The 17665-nt window shown below is 44.3% G+C and overlaps 1 protein-coding gene across 2 annotated transcripts in view; it reads right to left on the reverse strand.

Moving 5' to 3' along the window:
• The window catches only part of abcg1 (ATP-binding cassette, sub-family G (WHITE), member 1), a 65412-nt gene that overhangs the window by 5697 nt on the left and 42050 nt on the right, over positions 1–17665 (reverse strand). For both annotated transcript variants that reach the window (XM_048603308.1, XM_048603309.1), the window contains exons 7-13: positions 16519–16642; positions 11516–11630; positions 9600–9748; positions 7708–7809; positions 3810–3978; positions 1496–1596; positions 362–520 (exon numbers count right to left, since the gene is read on the reverse strand). In XM_048603308.1, coding sequence (XP_048459265.1) covers positions 362–520; positions 1496–1596; positions 3810–3978; positions 7708–7809; positions 9600–9748; positions 11516–11630; positions 16519–16642 — 919 coding nt within the window. The remainder of the gene's footprint in view (positions 1–361; positions 521–1495; positions 1597–3809; positions 3979–7707; positions 7810–9599; positions 9749–11515; positions 11631–16518; positions 16643–17665) is intronic.

Below are 17665 nucleotides of genomic sequence, written 5' to 3' on the forward strand. Positions count from 1 at the left end.
AGTAACCAATGGCCCAAAGTGGGGACCCCAATAACCAATGGCCCAAAGTGGGGACCCCAATAACCAATGGCCCAAACTGGGGACACCAGCGACCAATGGTCAAAGTGGGGACACCAGTGACCATCAGCCCAAAATGGGGACACCAGTAACCAGTGGCCCAAAGTGGGGACACCAGTGACCAATGGTCAAAGTGGGGACACCAGTGACCAGTGGCCCAAAGTGGGGACACCAGTGACCAATGTCCCAAAGTGGGGACACCAGTGACCAGTGGCCCAAAATGGGGACACCAGTGTCCAACAGCCCAAAGCGACCACCCAACAAGTAATTGCCAGTTGCAAAGGATCAGTCTAAGACCTCTGACCTGGAGGGATGTGGATGCTGCTCCAATCAGGAGACCCAAAGACTGCGCCACCAATGATGTCATGGTCCCCAAAGCTGCAAACAGAACAAAGCGCAGGGCGTCGCAGGGTTGTGATGTCATCCAGTATACAATGCTGCAGTAAGCCACAGGAAACATAACCTACAAAATCAAATCAAAGCCATCAATCTCAACACAGTTCCATCGGTATGTGTTAACCCCTCTATCCTGTGCTTTTATGGCTAAGAGCTCCATCCAATTCCACCACTCAGCGATTCCCGCTCTTCCCTTCCCTTGCCATGAGATCTGACATTAGTCCAGCTAAGATCAACCAGGTAAGGGACGTGAGAAGAAGCAGGACTGATTTAAAAGAACAATAAGGATAAATGTGGCCTGTTCAATCTTGAAAAGGTATGAGTACATATCGGTGCCCATGATATCTAATGATAAAGCATTGCTTCAAATTAGACTGACCAGAATGAGAGGGGAGCGGGTTCAAATGAAGGAAAGGGTAAAGTCTGCACTGAAATCTGGACGTTTTTCAACGAGGAGTGATAAATATGCAGAACAATTCCTGCATAGTTCAGTTCGGTTTGTTTTAAGAAACAGCTGGCACTTCAGGTGAGGCGTTCATTCCTATGAGCAGAGATGGGCCAAGTACTCACTTATTTATCACACTCTTGCTTTGAAAGCTAGGAGATACAGTGACCAAGTATTTTTCTCTCTGTGGCCTCTGATAGTATGTGTGAGCCCCATATCCTGTCACTGTCTGGACCCCGGTCTTTTTTCTCAAGTGTAGTCGCATATGGAAAGGCCTTTTTTCTGTGCAGCAGGTCTCAATGAATCTATGACTCTGTTTGTGTTTGTACACCCCAAGGACTGCTGTAACTAAAGCAGGAAGGTCACTGTCACCACTCAAAGACTGACTAGGAATAGGTAACAAACATAAGCCTAGCCAACGATGCCACATCCTGTGAATGAATAAACAACATCATTAGAAGAGGGTTGATAAGAAAGGAGTGTTTAAAATTATGAAAGGATGCGAGAAGTAGATTTGAGAGGAGACAGGGGGATATAGTAGTAACTAACTGGACTGACAAACCAGTAAATCTTCAGGCCAGCAGAGCAATGCCTCACCTGGAAGGGAACATCTGCCATTGTCTTTGCCAAATAGTAGGCCTTTAAGCTGTACCAGTAGTTTAGATGTTCTCGAAGGAAAACTCCCATCTCCAGCGGAACTGTAAAAGTGGAAAAGCAACATACGCAGATCAATCCCGGTGCTACATATTAGTTCAGGAAAGAGTTACAGCCCACTGACCCTTCATCTGTAACCCCTGAGTCTCTGGGACAGGACTGATTGGTGTTGGTGGAGTTCCCTCTTTTACTTCATAGCGATACACAAACAGCAGAATCACACCTTTATGACTTCATTCACAAGTCGTTAATTGGTGAGGAACTGCACCGGTAGCTTCAACAATTCCCTCTCCCCAGGGCAGGTGCTGAAAACAGACTTGTGAAGATGGAGCTTTACAGCGTTCAAGAGCTGAATCGAGCAAATGCAGTCGAAGATAATTTAATCCCCAGTCCAAACTCCCCTTTCAGAAATGTTGCAATCATTGTAAAAGTTGTTTTCAAATTGCTGTCTCCTTCAGAGCTAATCAAAAGGTATAGGGAATGAAAGGCTGGCAAATTTGATAGGGCAGTGGAAGGACCTAAGCTAAAGAGATGGTGAGATGGGGCTGGATTTTGCCACGGAGCTGAGTTAAGAAGGCTGATGGGCCAGGGATTCTACACAGGAATGTAGTAAGCAGTTAGCAAACATGTTGCTAGCTCCACAGAATTTTCCAGGAGGCGGGGTCTTGGGAAGGAGACCTCCCCATGGAGAAGTGACAGGAAATCAATGAGTCTCACTTCTAACCCAATACAAAGGGAAGGTAGACAATGCATGTCAGGTGATTCTTCACTGAGATCATGGTCAAATACAACAGTGAGTTGAAGAGGAAAGTGAGCTTGTCAAAGTGGAGTGGCACGGTGGCTCAGTGGTTTGTACTGCTGCCTCACAGCACTAGGGGCTCAGGTTCCAATTCCATGGGTGACTGTGTGTGAAGTTTATCACGTTCTCACTGTGTCTGTGAGAGTTTCTGCCTGGTGCTCTGGTTTCGTCCCACAGGCCAAAGATGTGCAGGTTAGGTAAACTGGCAATGCTCCATTGACCATTGTATCCAGAGGTGTGTAGGTTAGGTGGATTAGGCATGGTAATTGTGTGTTATGGGGATAGGGTTGGGGGGTAGTGAATCTGGGTGGGATGCTCTTTGGAGGGTTAGTGCAGACTTCATGGGTGAAATAACCTTGATCTGCACTGTAGGCGTTCTACGATAAAGAGAGAGTATGACAGTAGAGTGGCAGCCACAGAAAAGAGATTCCAAAAATCTTCTACTGCTTGTAAATTGTAAGCATATAGTAATGGGTCTGGTTGGGACAGAGAGGATGATAGGCATCCAGAACATTAACAAGTTACTTGATAGGATGGATACTAGGAGGACTTTTCCTCTTGTGAAGGAAACTAGAACAATGCTTTAGAGTAAGAGGTCTCCCTTTTGAGATGAAGAAATCATTTCTTTGTGAGGGTTATTAGTCTGTAGAATTTGATTCCCCAGGAACGAGTGGAGGCTGAGTCTTATTCAAGGCTGATTTTGATAGATTTTTGATAGATAATGGAGTTAAGGGAGTTGGGGGAAGTGGAGGCAGACCAGAAAGTGGGTTTGAGATCTTAACAAATGGCAGAGCAGGCTCAGAGGGCAAAATGACCTAATCCTGCTCCCAATGCCTAAGTTCTAATGAGTTTGTTACATCAGTGTTTACTAGGGAAAGAGGATCTGAAAAAAATTTGAGTGGAAATGGAGAGGCTGGAGGCAACGGATCATCTGAAAACTGGAAGGAAGGTGGTTCTACGCTTAAAGTAGATCTACCTTGTAATTGGTTGTGTGTGACAAAATCATACAGGTGGGTGGTACTCGGACATCATCAGAGTGAGGACCTGCATGTGGTCCCGATATCAGGGTCCGAACACCTGCTAATAAAAGTCATCCCATGAGTTTAGAACTGTCCACAGCAGCAAGGGAATTAAATTGAATTAATTGAATAAATCTGGACTTAAACATAAAGGCTGATATGTGTAATTATAAAATTCAATAAGAAAATAGATTATTTTTGTTAATACTCTTTAAGGAAATAAATCAACTATCCTTCTGACTCCAGGCTCACAGCAATATAGTTGACTCTCTGAGGTCCCTGTATAATGCCTCAGTAAAGACCCTCAGTTAGAAGGGGACAGGCTCTAAATTGTCAGGAGTGCCCACATTCTGTGAATGCATCTAACAAAAAGGTAGCAGCAGCCTCAGAAGTTCTCACTCAGCCGTACTGATCATTGCTCCAGAGAAAAGATACTCACAGGTGAGGACAGTTGGCATGAGGGCTGCAAACATCAGGAAGAGCATGGAGAAGAAGAGAAATCCTGAATTGCTCAGCACTTTCTTTGCCTCATTCCCAATGCCCAGATACAGCAAACCGATCAACAAACCAATCCCAATATGCGAGGTGATGCGTAGGTGAGTCAGAACCTGATGAGGATAAAGAATGTGCTATAGACCCATTTTGAAGACACAAGTCACATTCAAGGTGGTTCAGGCCATCAAAAAATTCATACAGTTTCATGAACTCTGCACAAGATTCGAGAATATGATTATCGAAAGACATTGTGTTGAAATGGTGCAATTTAAATCACCACTTTAGATGTCTCGCCATAGAAACAGTTCCTAACTAATGACAATACATATCATATTCATCTTCTCCTCTCTTCTCCCAGCATGCTATTTTCTTCCTCATTGATTGAGGTAATATCAGATTTAGATCTTATAGATGCCATATAAGGTGTAATTCACCAAATTCAAAATCTGTCATTCAAGTTATAAAGTTAGTCATTATGCCACGGCACCTTCTGTATTATAAATTAAAAGCACCACGTGCTCAGAATCTAAGGCTGGGAAAGTGACAGCTGTATGTTATAGAGTCACAGAGTCACACAGCACGGAAACAGACCCTTCCGTTCAACCAGTCCATGTTGACCATAGTCCCAAACTAAACTAGTCCCACCTGCCTGCATTTGGCCGTATCCCTCCAAACCTTTCCTGTTCATAAACTTATCCAAATGTCTTTTAAACATTGTAACTGTACCTGCAACTATCACTTTCTCTGGCAGTTCATTCCAAACACAAACCAACTCTGTGTAAAAAAAATTGCAAATCATGTCCTTTTTAGGTCTTTCTCCCCTCACCTTAAAAATATGCCCCCTAGTTTTGAACTCCCCATCTTAGGGAAAAGACACCTGCCATTCGCCTTATCTATGTCCTTCATGATTTTATAAACCTCAATAAGGTCACCCCTCAGCCTATTACGCTCCATTGAAAAAAGTCTTAGTCTTTCCAGGATAACAAGGTGTAGAGCTGGATGAACACAGCAGGCCAAGCAGCATCAGAGGAGCAGGAAGGCTGATGTTTCGGGCCTAGACCCTTTCTGAAGAAGTTATCTCAGATTCTCCAGCATCTGCAGTTCCTACTATCTCTTAGTCTTTCCAGTTTGCTTTCATATCTCAGGCCCTCCATTCCTGGCAACAGTCTGGTAAATCCTTCTGAACTCTCTCCAGTTTAATAATATCCTTCCTATAACAGAACGACAGCACCCCAGAAGACGCCTCACCAACATCCTGTACAACCTCAACATGACGTCTCAAATCCTATACTCAAAGGTCTGTGCAATGAAGGCAAGATTGTTCTTCCAAAATGCCAACTAACTAACCACGTCCAGCTTATTTATACTATCAGTTGGTACAGTGTGTGCACCTTACAATAATTAGTAACATAGGAGCAGGTCATTCAGCCCATCTAGCTTGCCCCGTAACTCAATGTGATCATGGCTGATCACCTACTTCAATGCACTTTTCCAACACTATCCCTTTAAGTCTTTGATGATTAGAAACCTGCCAATCACTGTTTCAAACATAATCAATAACTGAGCTTCCACAAATGTCTGGGGTTGATTCACCTCTGAGTGAAACAATTTCTTCTTATCTCAGTCAAAACTGGCTTACCCCTTATTTTGAAATAGTGTACACTGTTTCTAAGCCCGATCTGCTTTAGAGGTGTCAAATACCTCTCAGCAATTCGATTAGAAAGTATCCACATGGATTCTAAGCTTCCCAACCAGGATAGGCATCTAAACCTGTATCGCTACTGTCTGTATCCTTTGAATATTTTGTAGGTTTCAATAAGATCACTTCTCACTCTTCAAAATGCTAGAGAATACAGGCCAAACTTTCCAAACCTCTCTTCATTGGATAATGCTACAAGTCTGATGAACGTTTGTTGTACTCTCTCTATGACAGTGATATCGTTCCTGAGATAAGGGGACCAAAAACGCACACTGTACTCCAGATGCAGTCTAACCAAAGTTCTACACAAGTGAAACACAACTTCATTACTCCTGTACTCAAATCCTTTTGCAATCAAGCCTTCCTAGTTGCCTGCTGCAATTGCATGATAGTGTTATTTACAAAGACATCCAGGTCTCTTCGTACACCCACATTTTTTAACTTCTTACCATTTAAGAAATACTTTACACATCTTTTCCTCCCACTAAAGTGGATGACCTCAATTTTTTCTCATTATATTCCATCTGCCATTGATGTGATTATAGTCTTCTTTCTGTTTGCCCACATAAAATATACCACAAAGCCTCAGGTTCTAATTGAGTCAGATATCTGGAAATTTATTCACAATTAGACTGCACACTAAGATGAAATCTCAGTCTTACACATGTAGTTGAGGTTATATACTGATTGGATTACTATTATACTGTATGCATAGTTAACTAGCTATCAGGCTGGCTACCCATTGACTAACTGAATGCACAGAAAGGAAGATGGACACCTCCTATGCTAAAGTGTCACATATAGTGACGTTATCCTGCTGTCTTAAAGGTACACTGCCTTTCTGATACCTGGGCAATATATCCCTCTTTATCCATATGAAGAATAAGAAACCTGTTCTGATTAATATATACAAGTACAATACCTTTCTATATTTAGGTACCACTTTGTGAACGTACAACATGACCAGATAAAAATATCATAACACAGTTGTGTAGCTTTACTTTGCAGGGTGCTATTTGTGGATGGATGTGTGTCATGCATTAAGAATATCAGGTTGTTGTCATGTATGACACTTTTGTAATCAGAGTCATCATTTTATATAAAAACCGAAAGAACTGTGGATGCTGTAAATCAGCATCAGAAACACAAGTTGCTGGAAAAGCTCAGCAGGTCTGGCAGCATCCTTGAAGAAAAATCAGAGTCAACGTTTCAGGTCCGGTGACCCTTCCTCAGAATAGTCCCGGGCTTTCCAATTTACTTTGCATCGCAAACCTTCCATTCCTGGCAACAACCTAGTAAAACCTTTCTGAACCCTCTTCTGGGCAAGGGTCACCACACCCAAAACGTTAACTCTGATTTCTCTTCATAGGTGCTGCCAGACCTGCTGAGCTTTTCCAGCAACTTCTGCTTTTGTTCACCATTTTGTAAGACAAATATTTGGTCATTGTATAACCTGGATGTGTCATCTGCCACCTTGATAATTACTCATTGTGCCAAGATTATATCATCTGGGCGGGACACAGTGACATTGTATTTTTCCAGGAGCCCATGCATTTATACAAATGCCAGTGCTTTGCCTTGTTTGAAGTTGGGATAACTGTTTGAATGCTTATTGATCATGCTCTCGTTGCATTTTCTGCTTCTTTCCAACAACAGGTGGTTGGAGTTTGAGTGCAGGTTTGAGGTTGGGAAACAAGGCAATCAAACTGAGAGGGAGAGGGACTGCAATGGCCAAACTAATAGTGGAGTGGAACGAGGAGGGCAAACAGGTATACTCAACAGAGCAGAGGATGTAAGCTGCAATACAGAGGAAGAAGATGGAACATACATGAAGATATTGTATTGTTAACATGTTGTGATGTAGATGTGTTAGGGTAAGATGAAGTGAGGGTAAGATATAGATGAGTCATGATCCAACTGAATGGGGAAATAGACCCAAGGTCCTAAATGGCCAACTATGTGAGTAAATGAGAATGTTGTCATTGATTGATAAGACTTTTGAGGAACCAAGACTGCTGGTATTAATCAGTATCTATTACTGAGTATTAGAGGGTGGGATTGTTTCTTGCTAACAGAGGGCACAGCTACTACCCAGTAACTTTGAGTATTGTTTTTACCCAGTTGGTGAATGCACTGTTCTTACCGAGTCTCTCATGATGCTCAGGAAGGTCCTTTTGAAGAGAATGCAGAACTGGGTGAGGCAGCTGGCAGAGAAACTGTGACAACCCTCTGAGGGAGATGGATCCTGCACAACAGAAAGAAGAAACTCAGCTCTGTTTCATTATTACTCTGTCACACGATCTTTGGTATTAATCTTGTGTTATAAAAGAACCAAGACAGGGATGACATGTCTCAAAGTTGGCCTCCCTTTCAGTTCCACACTAAACCACCTCCAGGTACAGGTGTAGGCCTTCTGATTTAGAATAGTACACTATGTATCACTGGCTTCTCTGCTTAGTGCAAGGTTGTTTGCACCTGAGTCTAACTCATGGTTAAAAAGCCAGGTTCTGAGCAACAAATAGATCTCTCACTTTCTATGAGGGAGTTGATGATAGTGTAAACGTTACCTCTATTCTGCTCCTCAATAGGCCTCAGCCTCAATACGAGGGTGGGTTCCTCTACATTACGATATTTCTCCATCATTGCACAAGTGGTGGAATTTTAGGCAGGCCACAGGGATCTCTCTGACTAAAGAGTTGTTACTTTCTTTAGGGAAGACCCACAAAAACTACAAGCTAATTGGGCAAATAATAGGTCAGCTGCAGGGTCTTTCACAGGATCAGAACCTCTGACTAGGAGCCTGCCAGGAGCTGTGGTCAATCAGAAGCAACAGAGAAGTGGTGACTGAAGAGGCCCAGGCTCGTGGAATGATCTAGGCCAGGGGTAAGTGATGGCAGGAGGCACTTTCTGGGGTAGGGGTCATGGGGAAGAGGGAATGAGAGCTTAGCAGGGAGCACACAGGGCTTTCAATGCAGCCCCAACTCCTTCTTGGTTCCAACTCCCACGATCGAGCCCTGGCTGCCTTTTGACAAAGGGTCCAGCCACTTTCGGCCTTACACAAACAACCAGGCTTGCTTAAATACTCTCTGTGCAATGACAGGCCCAACTACTGCTGGCTCAATACCAGGAGCAGTGCCAAAAGGCCTAAATTAGAGACAGGGTGACAATGCAGGGGCTTACGCTGGTCACAGACTTGGTCAAGTGAAACAGGCACCATCCCACCCATTGACATGCCCTCCTCATAACCAAACCCACCATGGGAGAAGAGGATAAAGACCAGCCCCGGGTCCCCTCTCTGTTTGGGCCTGTGATTCAGTGTGAGCTGGAGTGAAGTCTCATTGTGATCACTCCTTCCCACTCAGAACTAAATAGCAGTCAGTCAAATACCTTCACAAAGCATACCTAAGCAGCAGTAATGGAATTATTAGTCCCTGAGCTCTGCCCCTGCCTCTTCATTCAAGAGCGAGGGCTCAACATGTGGCATCAGGCTCCTCCGAGGCTAAGTCACATGTACATTGGCACCTTTAGGCCCCACTATCATGCGGCAGTGAGATGTCACAGGTACAGTTACTTCACATGGAAATTTAGTTACCAACCTAGTATGGCCAGTGTTCTTGCGTGGGAAAGCAAAGCACGCAGTAGTTCCTACATCCTCCCTTGCATCATCATTAAACGATACCGATGGAGGTATTGGCAAAGGCAAGGAATAACTTAAAAATCAATTGATACAATTGGTGGGGAAACTCAGGAGACCAAAACTGTCAAGGATAGAGTTAGAAATGTGGTGAAACCCTTTTGGTCATAAATACTTAACTCAGTGGCACAGGACTTGAAAATGGCTGAGAAATAAAAGATCCTACTGCCGTGCGGAAATGGCAGTATCTTGTCCCACCCCAGAGTCAACTCGCCGACCATTCAACACTCTGCTCCCCTGTGGCATAAATGGTATGGGCTGTGTGAAATTTGTGTTCATCTCCACAAAAAGTTTTGGCCATTCAGGGATGCGAAATGCCTCACGTTCAGGGGTTACCATACCTCAACAGATGGCTGATGCCAGAGGAAAGGGTTGAGATCCTTGTCTTTGTTTTCGTGTGGCCTACAGTCAGTTTCGCACTTCCCATCCTGCACTGCCTTCACCAGCCTGGGGTTCTGCTCACCGTATTCACCGGACGCGATTTCCATCACTATGGGAACAAGCAAGATACATTTGTAAGTGCCGCCCTCACACCTCGTGTGACAGAAGTAATTATATTTACAGTGGCAGAGAGACTGCTGGGAAGCTGTTTCTGCCTGAATGACTGTTTTCTTCTCTGGAGAAAATTACCCCGTTTATAATTTCAGCAAAAGAAAAAGCCAACTTAAATGCCAAGTGAGATTTGTTTCCTAAGTCTGGCTGAGCTGGGTTTGCTCAGATCTCTCTCGCTCGAGGTGTCAACCCAAAAGGTCCCTGATAATTACAGTATCAAAGAGTAGGGGCTGGAAAGGACATAGGCAGGCACAGTACCCACGCGGGGAAGGGGACAAGCTCATCGTAACGTCAACATCTTTTGGTCTTTTCCCTGCCCCAGCAGCACTGGTCAAATGGACAACCGGGCGGGTGGGGAATAAAGGTGGATGGAGACTGCAAATGGCAGGGTGGGGAGTCAAGGAGAATGCAGGAAACAATCAGGAGGGGGAGAAAGAGAGAGGGAAAGGCCACAATGGGGAGGTTGAGAGACAGAGACAGGTCACAGTCAGGAGAGAGACAGAATATGTGGGAGATAGTAGGAACTGCTGATGCTGGACAATCTGAGATAACAAGGTGTAGAGCTGGATGAACACAGCAGGCTGAGCCGCATCAGAGGAGCAGGAAAGCTGATGTTTCGGGTCTGGACCCTTCTTCAGCTTTCCTGCTCCTCTGATGCTGCTCGGCCTGCTGTATTCATCTAGCTCTACACCTTGTTATCTCAGAATATGTGGGAGGCTGTGATCAGAAAGCAATCAGGACAGAGGCTGTGATTGGAGTGCAGGGGCGGAAATGGTGTGGGCGATCAGACATTGGGGGTGGGCAGGGACATTCTTTCCTTTATTCACTCATGGGATGTGAGTGTCAGCGCCTGGGCCACAGTTTATTTCCCATTCCTCATCACCCAAAGGGTAGTTAAGAATTAGCCGTATTGCTGTGGGTCCAGACTCACATGTAGGACAGACAGGACCCGAAGTTCTCTCAAGGACATCGGCGAAGAGATGGTTTTTGATAACAATCGACAGTGGTTACATGGTCACCTTTAGGCTAGCTTCTTTTAAAATTCCCGTTTGTTTTATTGATTTCAACTTGTGCCAACTGCTGTGGGGGATTTCAAGTCCATGTTCCCAGGACACTACCCTGGCGTTCTGATTACTCATCACAGTGGCATTACCACTATACCAGTGCCTCCTGGCACTGATTAGGCCAAGCAGAGTGGGTCAGAGATTGGGGATGGGCACACTCTGGCATCTGAGAAATGAGTGTGATCATTATCAATTTTAATCTGGGTCCCTGCAGCATTGAGGCAGCCTAATTTGAGTCTGTTCATTTCATCATAGAGCAATGGGACACTTCAGCACATTGAAATATGACAAATACTGGAGTCAGGTTCTACATATTTAACTATTCAAGTTTCCTCAGCCCCGACTCTCACCCACCCATCTTTAGTCGTGTGCACGTATGTAGTAATTAGAAATGCTCACAAGTCATATCCATGGTTGAGTGCCTCTAAGTTAGAAGACTTTGTCTTCCAGTCTACTCTAGACACTTGAGCACAAGATCTTGGCTGATACTTCCAATGGAGCCCTAGGACAGGACTCCACTGGTAGAGGTGATAACTATTCAAGAAAAACGTTAAACCGAGGCTTCATCTGTCCTCTCAAGGGCAGGTGTCAAATACACTTCAAGAAAATCAACACATTCTGTGCACAACATCGGTTCATACCGAAGTCAGCAGGGTTGTGGTACGTGGGACAATGCAGACCAATCTTCTTCAGATATGGGACAAGGCTGCAAACATTTCCACGGTAGATGCACTGGCCTTCGCTGAGTACGTAGAGCTGAATAAAGTCAAAAGGAGAACACAAATGTAAATAACAGCAGCCATCCACCAGGTCAAGGCTCGGCCACTATTGCTCAATTTGGTCTAAACATTACAGGCTATTCTGCTCAATCTCATTCTGCGGATCTCAGAATCACAGAATGGCACAGGAAGAGGCCATTCAGTCCATCATTCTTTGCAAGAGCACCTCATTTTGTTCCACTCCCTCATCCTTTCCTGTTTTCCTGAAATGCTTCCCTTTTCAGAGAATTATCTAATTTTTCTTTTGAAGGCAACAACTGGATCAATCCCTAAGGCCCCAAAACTCAAGATCCTAACTAGTTGCTGTGGAATTTACATTTCCTCAAGTTGCCGTAACATCTTTTGCCAATCACCTGAAAGCACTACCCTTGGTTTCTCAACCCTTCCACCAACAGGAACAGTTCCATAGAATCATTGAATCATGGAATCATAGAGCACAGAAGAGGGCCTTTGGCCTTTTAAGTCTGCCTACCAACAATATACTACCACCCAGACTAGTCCCAGTTTCCTGCATTAGGCCAATAGATTTCAATGTTACGACATTTCAAATAGTCACCCAAGAACTTTTTAAACATTTCCCGCTTCAATTATAGTGCCAGGCAGTGCATTTCAGACCCCCAACACCCTCTGGGTGGAAAAAGCTTCTCCCTATTTTCTGAAGAAGAGTCCCTACCCGAAACATCAGCTTTCCTGCTCCTCTGATGCTGCCCGGCCTGCTGTGTTCATCCAGCTCCACACCTTTTTATCTCAGACTCCAGCATCGGCAGTTCCTACTATCTCCTTATCTATGCTGTCCAGACCACTCAAGATTTTGAATACCTCAATTAAATCTCCTCTCAAGCTTCTACAACCCATACACATGGTTGAATTCTGGAGCTATTCTCATGAGTACTTTGCGAACCCTTCCAAAATGCCTTCACGACCTTCCTGAAGTACAGTGCCCAGAAATGAACACAATACAGCAGGTGAGGTTGTGAAGCTACACAACTTATAGAGGTTCAAGAAAACCTCCTTGTTTTTCTGCTCTTGATGCCTTGAATGCTACAAGATCCAAGTTGTTTTTAGTGGCTTACAATGGACCACAAGTTGGGGGTTCCACCACAAATAAACTCTTATCCATGAAGAAGCAGCTGTGGGTGGCTGCAGGACACCGCAATAATCTTTCTCACCTCAATGTAATTCAGAGAGTGCACTCTCTCCACACACAGCAACTGCACTCCAGTTGGACACATCTGGTAGGGTCAGTGGCTCTTGTTAGAGTTGGGGGAGGGGGCTAAGGATGAGGTAATTTGTTTGCACTTCCATCGGCTTTAAGACCCAGTGTGGGATTATTTTAATAAACATTTAGTGGAGCCTGTGAGGGGAGCTGTGATGCAATTGTAACCTCAGTAGTCATGTGTTTAGCCTCTGCTAGAAGATTGGAACTTGTACAGCTTGGAGCATACTGCTCTGTAGTCTTACCATCATGTACATATTAAGAATAAAAGTGGTGTTAAAGTAAACTGGAAGTCTGCTCTCAGGAACAAAAACAAAGTTGCTGGAAAAGCTCAGCAGGTCTGGCAGCATCTGTGAAGGAAAAAACAGAGTTAACGTTTCGGGTCCGGTGACCCTTCCTCAGAACTTTGTTTTTGTTCCTTATTTACAGCATCTGCAGTTCTTTCGGTTTTTATTTGGAAGTCTGCTCTGCGCTTCTATGAAGATCATATCACAAAAATAACAAAAGAGTAAACTCAACGGTACTCCCAGTCTGATGATTGGCATCGTAAAAGACAAACAAATTACTTTGAACCACAACAGTAAGCGAAAGAAGCTGTTAGCTCTCCATGTTCAGTTCTTCCAATCTGACAGCGCTGCTTGATAGCTCCTACAGCCAGATGGTACATGTGGTGTTCGGAGCAATATTTCGCTCGGCAATACCTACCACAATAATGACTCTCAAGACATCACAACATTATTTACCTGGCATTTAAATGTTCCCACTTGCTACATTTACCCTTTAATGCTGTCCTTAGTGCTCCAAACATTGGGGCAGAATGGGAATTCACAAGAAGAACAGTCACTGGACTCAAAACGTTAACTCTGTTTCTCCCTCCACAGATGCTGCCAGACTTGCTGAGTTTCTCCAGCAAATTCTGATTTTGTTTGAGATTTCCAGTTCTTTGTTTTATTTGGGGGCTTCACAAGAAGTGGTACCTACCTTCAGGAAACTCATTCTTTCCTGCTTTCTCAACCTAGCAGAGATGCTTCCTACCTCTACTTTCCATGACATTGAAATACTTCAAAATCCAACCCAGGGATCTACTTTCTGATTTGCTTGATCCCCTCTCTTCTGTTGGCAAAACAACAAGGATTCCCTCAACCACAGACTGTTGGGTGTTCACTGAGGTTTCTCAGTTACTGAGAAATTACTACCTAATTGTGATGACTTGTTCTGAAGTGCATCATATGCCAACGAAGTATGAAACGCAGCATCATTTACAAAACCAGCATCAGTTACATTTCGCTGGCAATGAACCAGGGAATCAGAACAGGAACTGCACTGCAAGCACTTAGTAGTTAGGTCATGAAATTCACTATTCTCTATTGAAAGGTGAAGAGTCAGTCAGCGGCATAGAGTCATAGTCATGGAGATGTACAGCACAGAAACAGAGCCCTCAGTCCAACTCGTCCACGCCGATCAAATATCCTAAATTAATCCAGTCCCATTTGCCAGCATTTGGACCGTATCCTTCTAAATCCTTCCTATTCATATACCCATCCAGATGCCTTTTAAATGTTGTAATTGTACCAGCCTCCACCACTTCCTCTGGCAGTCCATTCCATACATGCACCACCCTCTCATGAAAACATTGCCCTTCAGGTCCCTGTTAAATCTTTCCCCTCTCAATTTAAGCCTATTCTCTCTAGTGTTTGACTCCCCTACCATGGGAAAAAGTTCTTGGCTATTTACCCTATCCATGCCCCTCATGATTTTATAAACCTCTATATGGTCACCCCTCAGCCTCCAATGCTGCAGGGAAAATAGCCCCAGCCTGTACAACCTCTCCCCATAGCTCAACCCCTCCAACCCCAGCAACAACCTTGCAAGTTTAATAACATCATTCCTAGGGCATGGAGACCAGAATTAAGCTCTATTCCAAAAGTGGTCGAACCAAGGTCCCATACAGCCGCAACATGACCTCCCAACTCCTATAATCAATGCACTGACCAATAAGGGCAAGTGTACCAAATGGTTTCTTCATTACCCTGTCTACCCGTGACTCCACCTTCAAGGAACTGTGAACCTGCACCCCAAGGTCTCTGTTTGGCAACACTCTCCAGGGCCGTATCTTTAAATGTATAATTCCTGCCCTGATTTCAGAGGCAGAGAGACTTTTATTGGGATTGTGAATTCCACGCTTGGGTAAGGTGATACCTGCTTCTCAATCTCCCCTTCAAATGATCCCTGAGCCCTTACTGGTTTGCATGACATTGGCAGACAAAACTACAGTAATGTATATGATCATCCCCATTCCTTTAAAGGGGGATGTAGACTTCTGTGTCACAAGGAAGACTATTACTGGCATCTACAGGTAACATTAACCCTGAGAGATAGTAAGAACGCCGATGCTGGAGTCAGAGACAACACAGTGTGGAGCTGAAGGAACACAGCAGGCCAGGCAGCATCAGAGGAGCAGGAAAGCTGAAGTTTCGGGTCGGGACCCTTCTTCAGAAAAAATTAACCCTGAATCAGGTAGGGTAAGTGACAGCGCTGACTGCTATTTCGATCTGCTACAGGAAGAAGCCAGGTAGTGCCTGATAGTTCAGGGGGCAAAGTGAGATCACAAGCTGGGATTGTTGTATTTCAAACAGCTATAGTTAAGGGAATATTTCAATCAAGGAGCTCAAATTTATGAAAGGTTGTGAAAAAATACAGAACGAGTAAACTGCTTCTACCCACAGAACCACTTGGTTAGCAGAGGACACAGTTTTGAGATAACTGGGAAAGAAACCATGACAGGAGATAAACAGTTATATTTATTTTTTAAAAAATAAAGAACTGGGGACACTGAGGAAATAAAACAAAGAAATTGCTGGAAAGGCGCAGCAGGTCTGGCAGCACCTGAAGAACATCACTGGACCCAAAGTGTTACCTCCGCTTTCTCTCCCCACAGATGCTGCCAGACCTGCTGAGTTTCTCCAGGGATTTTTGTCTTTGTTTCAGGAATTTTTTTCTGCTGCCTCCAGCAGTTCTGGAACATCCTTCCTGATAAAGAGGAATCCCACCCTCAGGTGACTGTCTGTGTGGAGTTTGCACATTCTCTCTGTGTCTGCGTGGGTTTCCTCCGGGTGCTCCGGTTTCCTCCCACAGTCCGAAGGTGCGCAGGTTGGGTGGATTGGCCATGCTAAACTGCCCCATAGTGTCCCAGGATGTGCAGGCTAAGTGGGTTAGTTATGGGAAATGCAGGGATAGGGTGGGGGGTGGGTCTGGCAGAGATGATCTTCAGAGGGTCAGTGTGGACTTGAAGGGCTGAATGGCCTGCTTCCTCACTATAGGGTTTCTATGATCCATCAAGTCTGATCATGACGAATATGTTTCTCAACCTCAATCTCCTGGTTTCTCCCTGTAACCCTTGATCCCTTTACTAATCAAGACCCTATCCATCTCTTGCCTTAAAGCCATTCAATGACTTGGCCTCCACAGCCTTCTGTGCCTAATAAGTTCCGCATATTCACGACCCTCCAGCTGAAGAAATTCCTCCTCATCTCCGTTCTAAACCTCTTCACTCTGAGGCTTGGCCCTTGCATCCTAGTCACTCCTACTAGTGGAGACATCTTTCCTGGAATTCCTGTGTCAAACAAAAGAGTGAAAACACATCTCTTACCTTGTCAAACAGTTCAAACAGTTTGGCACTGGGCTGGTGTATGGTGCAGATGACAGTTCTCCCACCTTGAGCCAAGGATTTCATTTGAGAAACCACCTGGAAACAGGAAGAACTGTCCAGACCACTGCAAACAAAGGAAGGATGGTGACGTTAGACAAGGGAAATTGTAAATATTAGACAGTCACTACAATAACATAGTGTTCACTGTGACAACTCTCCAGTACAAACCTACATTGCCCCATTTTGTGATACTACCTGTCAAAACAGGGGCATGTTCAACCAGTTTGCTTTCTATAAACCTATAAGCAGTCTCATCTTCACATTTAACAGTTCCAAGAATTTGACTAAATGCTCATTCCACAATATTTTGCCCTTTAAAACATCAAGGAAAGAATTTAGTACCGTATCCATTCCAATAGAACTAGGTAGGAAGAATTTTCTTGATGACCAGGGAATCCAGAACCAGGGGTCACAATTTAATAATGTGGTGTAGGCCATTTAGGACTGAGATAAGGAGAGATTTTCCTTTCATCCAGAGAGTGGTGAGCCTGTGGACTTCTCTGCCACAGAAAATGGGTGAGGCCAATACGTTGAATATTTTCAAGAATGAGTTGGAAATATAGTTCATAGAGATAAAGGGATCAAAGTGTACGGGGAGAAAGCAGGAATAGGGTACTGAGTTGGATGATCAGCCATCAATGGCATAGCAGGCTTGAAGGGCTGAACAGAAACATAGAAACATAGAAAATAGATACAGGAGTAGGCCATTCGGCCCTTCGAACCTGCACTACCATTCAATATGATCATGGCTGATCATGCAGTTTCGGTATCCTCCCCCCATTTTCTCTCCATACCCCTTGATCACTTTAGTTGCACGGGCCTTATCCAGCTCCCTCTTGAATATTTCGAACAAACTGGCCCCAACAGCTTTCTGTGCTAGAAGGAATGGCCTTATCCAGCTCCTATTTTCTGTGTTTCTATCAACACTTCTCAGGAGCGCTTTCCATTCAAGTGAATTTTTAATTGCTATTCGCAGCAGCCATTTCACATACTGCAAAAACCCATGGATAGAAAGGAGCTGAATGATCAGAGAACTAAATCACCGCTCGTGAAATACTTGAGAAAAGCACTGGTCACTGGGAGAAGC

This window comes from Rhincodon typus, chromosome 11 (assembly GCF_021869965.1).
Source record: "Rhincodon typus isolate 14 chromosome 11, sRhiTyp1.1, whole genome shotgun sequence".
Taxonomy (NCBI): Eukaryota; Metazoa; Chordata; class Chondrichthyes; order Orectolobiformes; family Rhincodontidae; genus Rhincodon; species Rhincodon typus.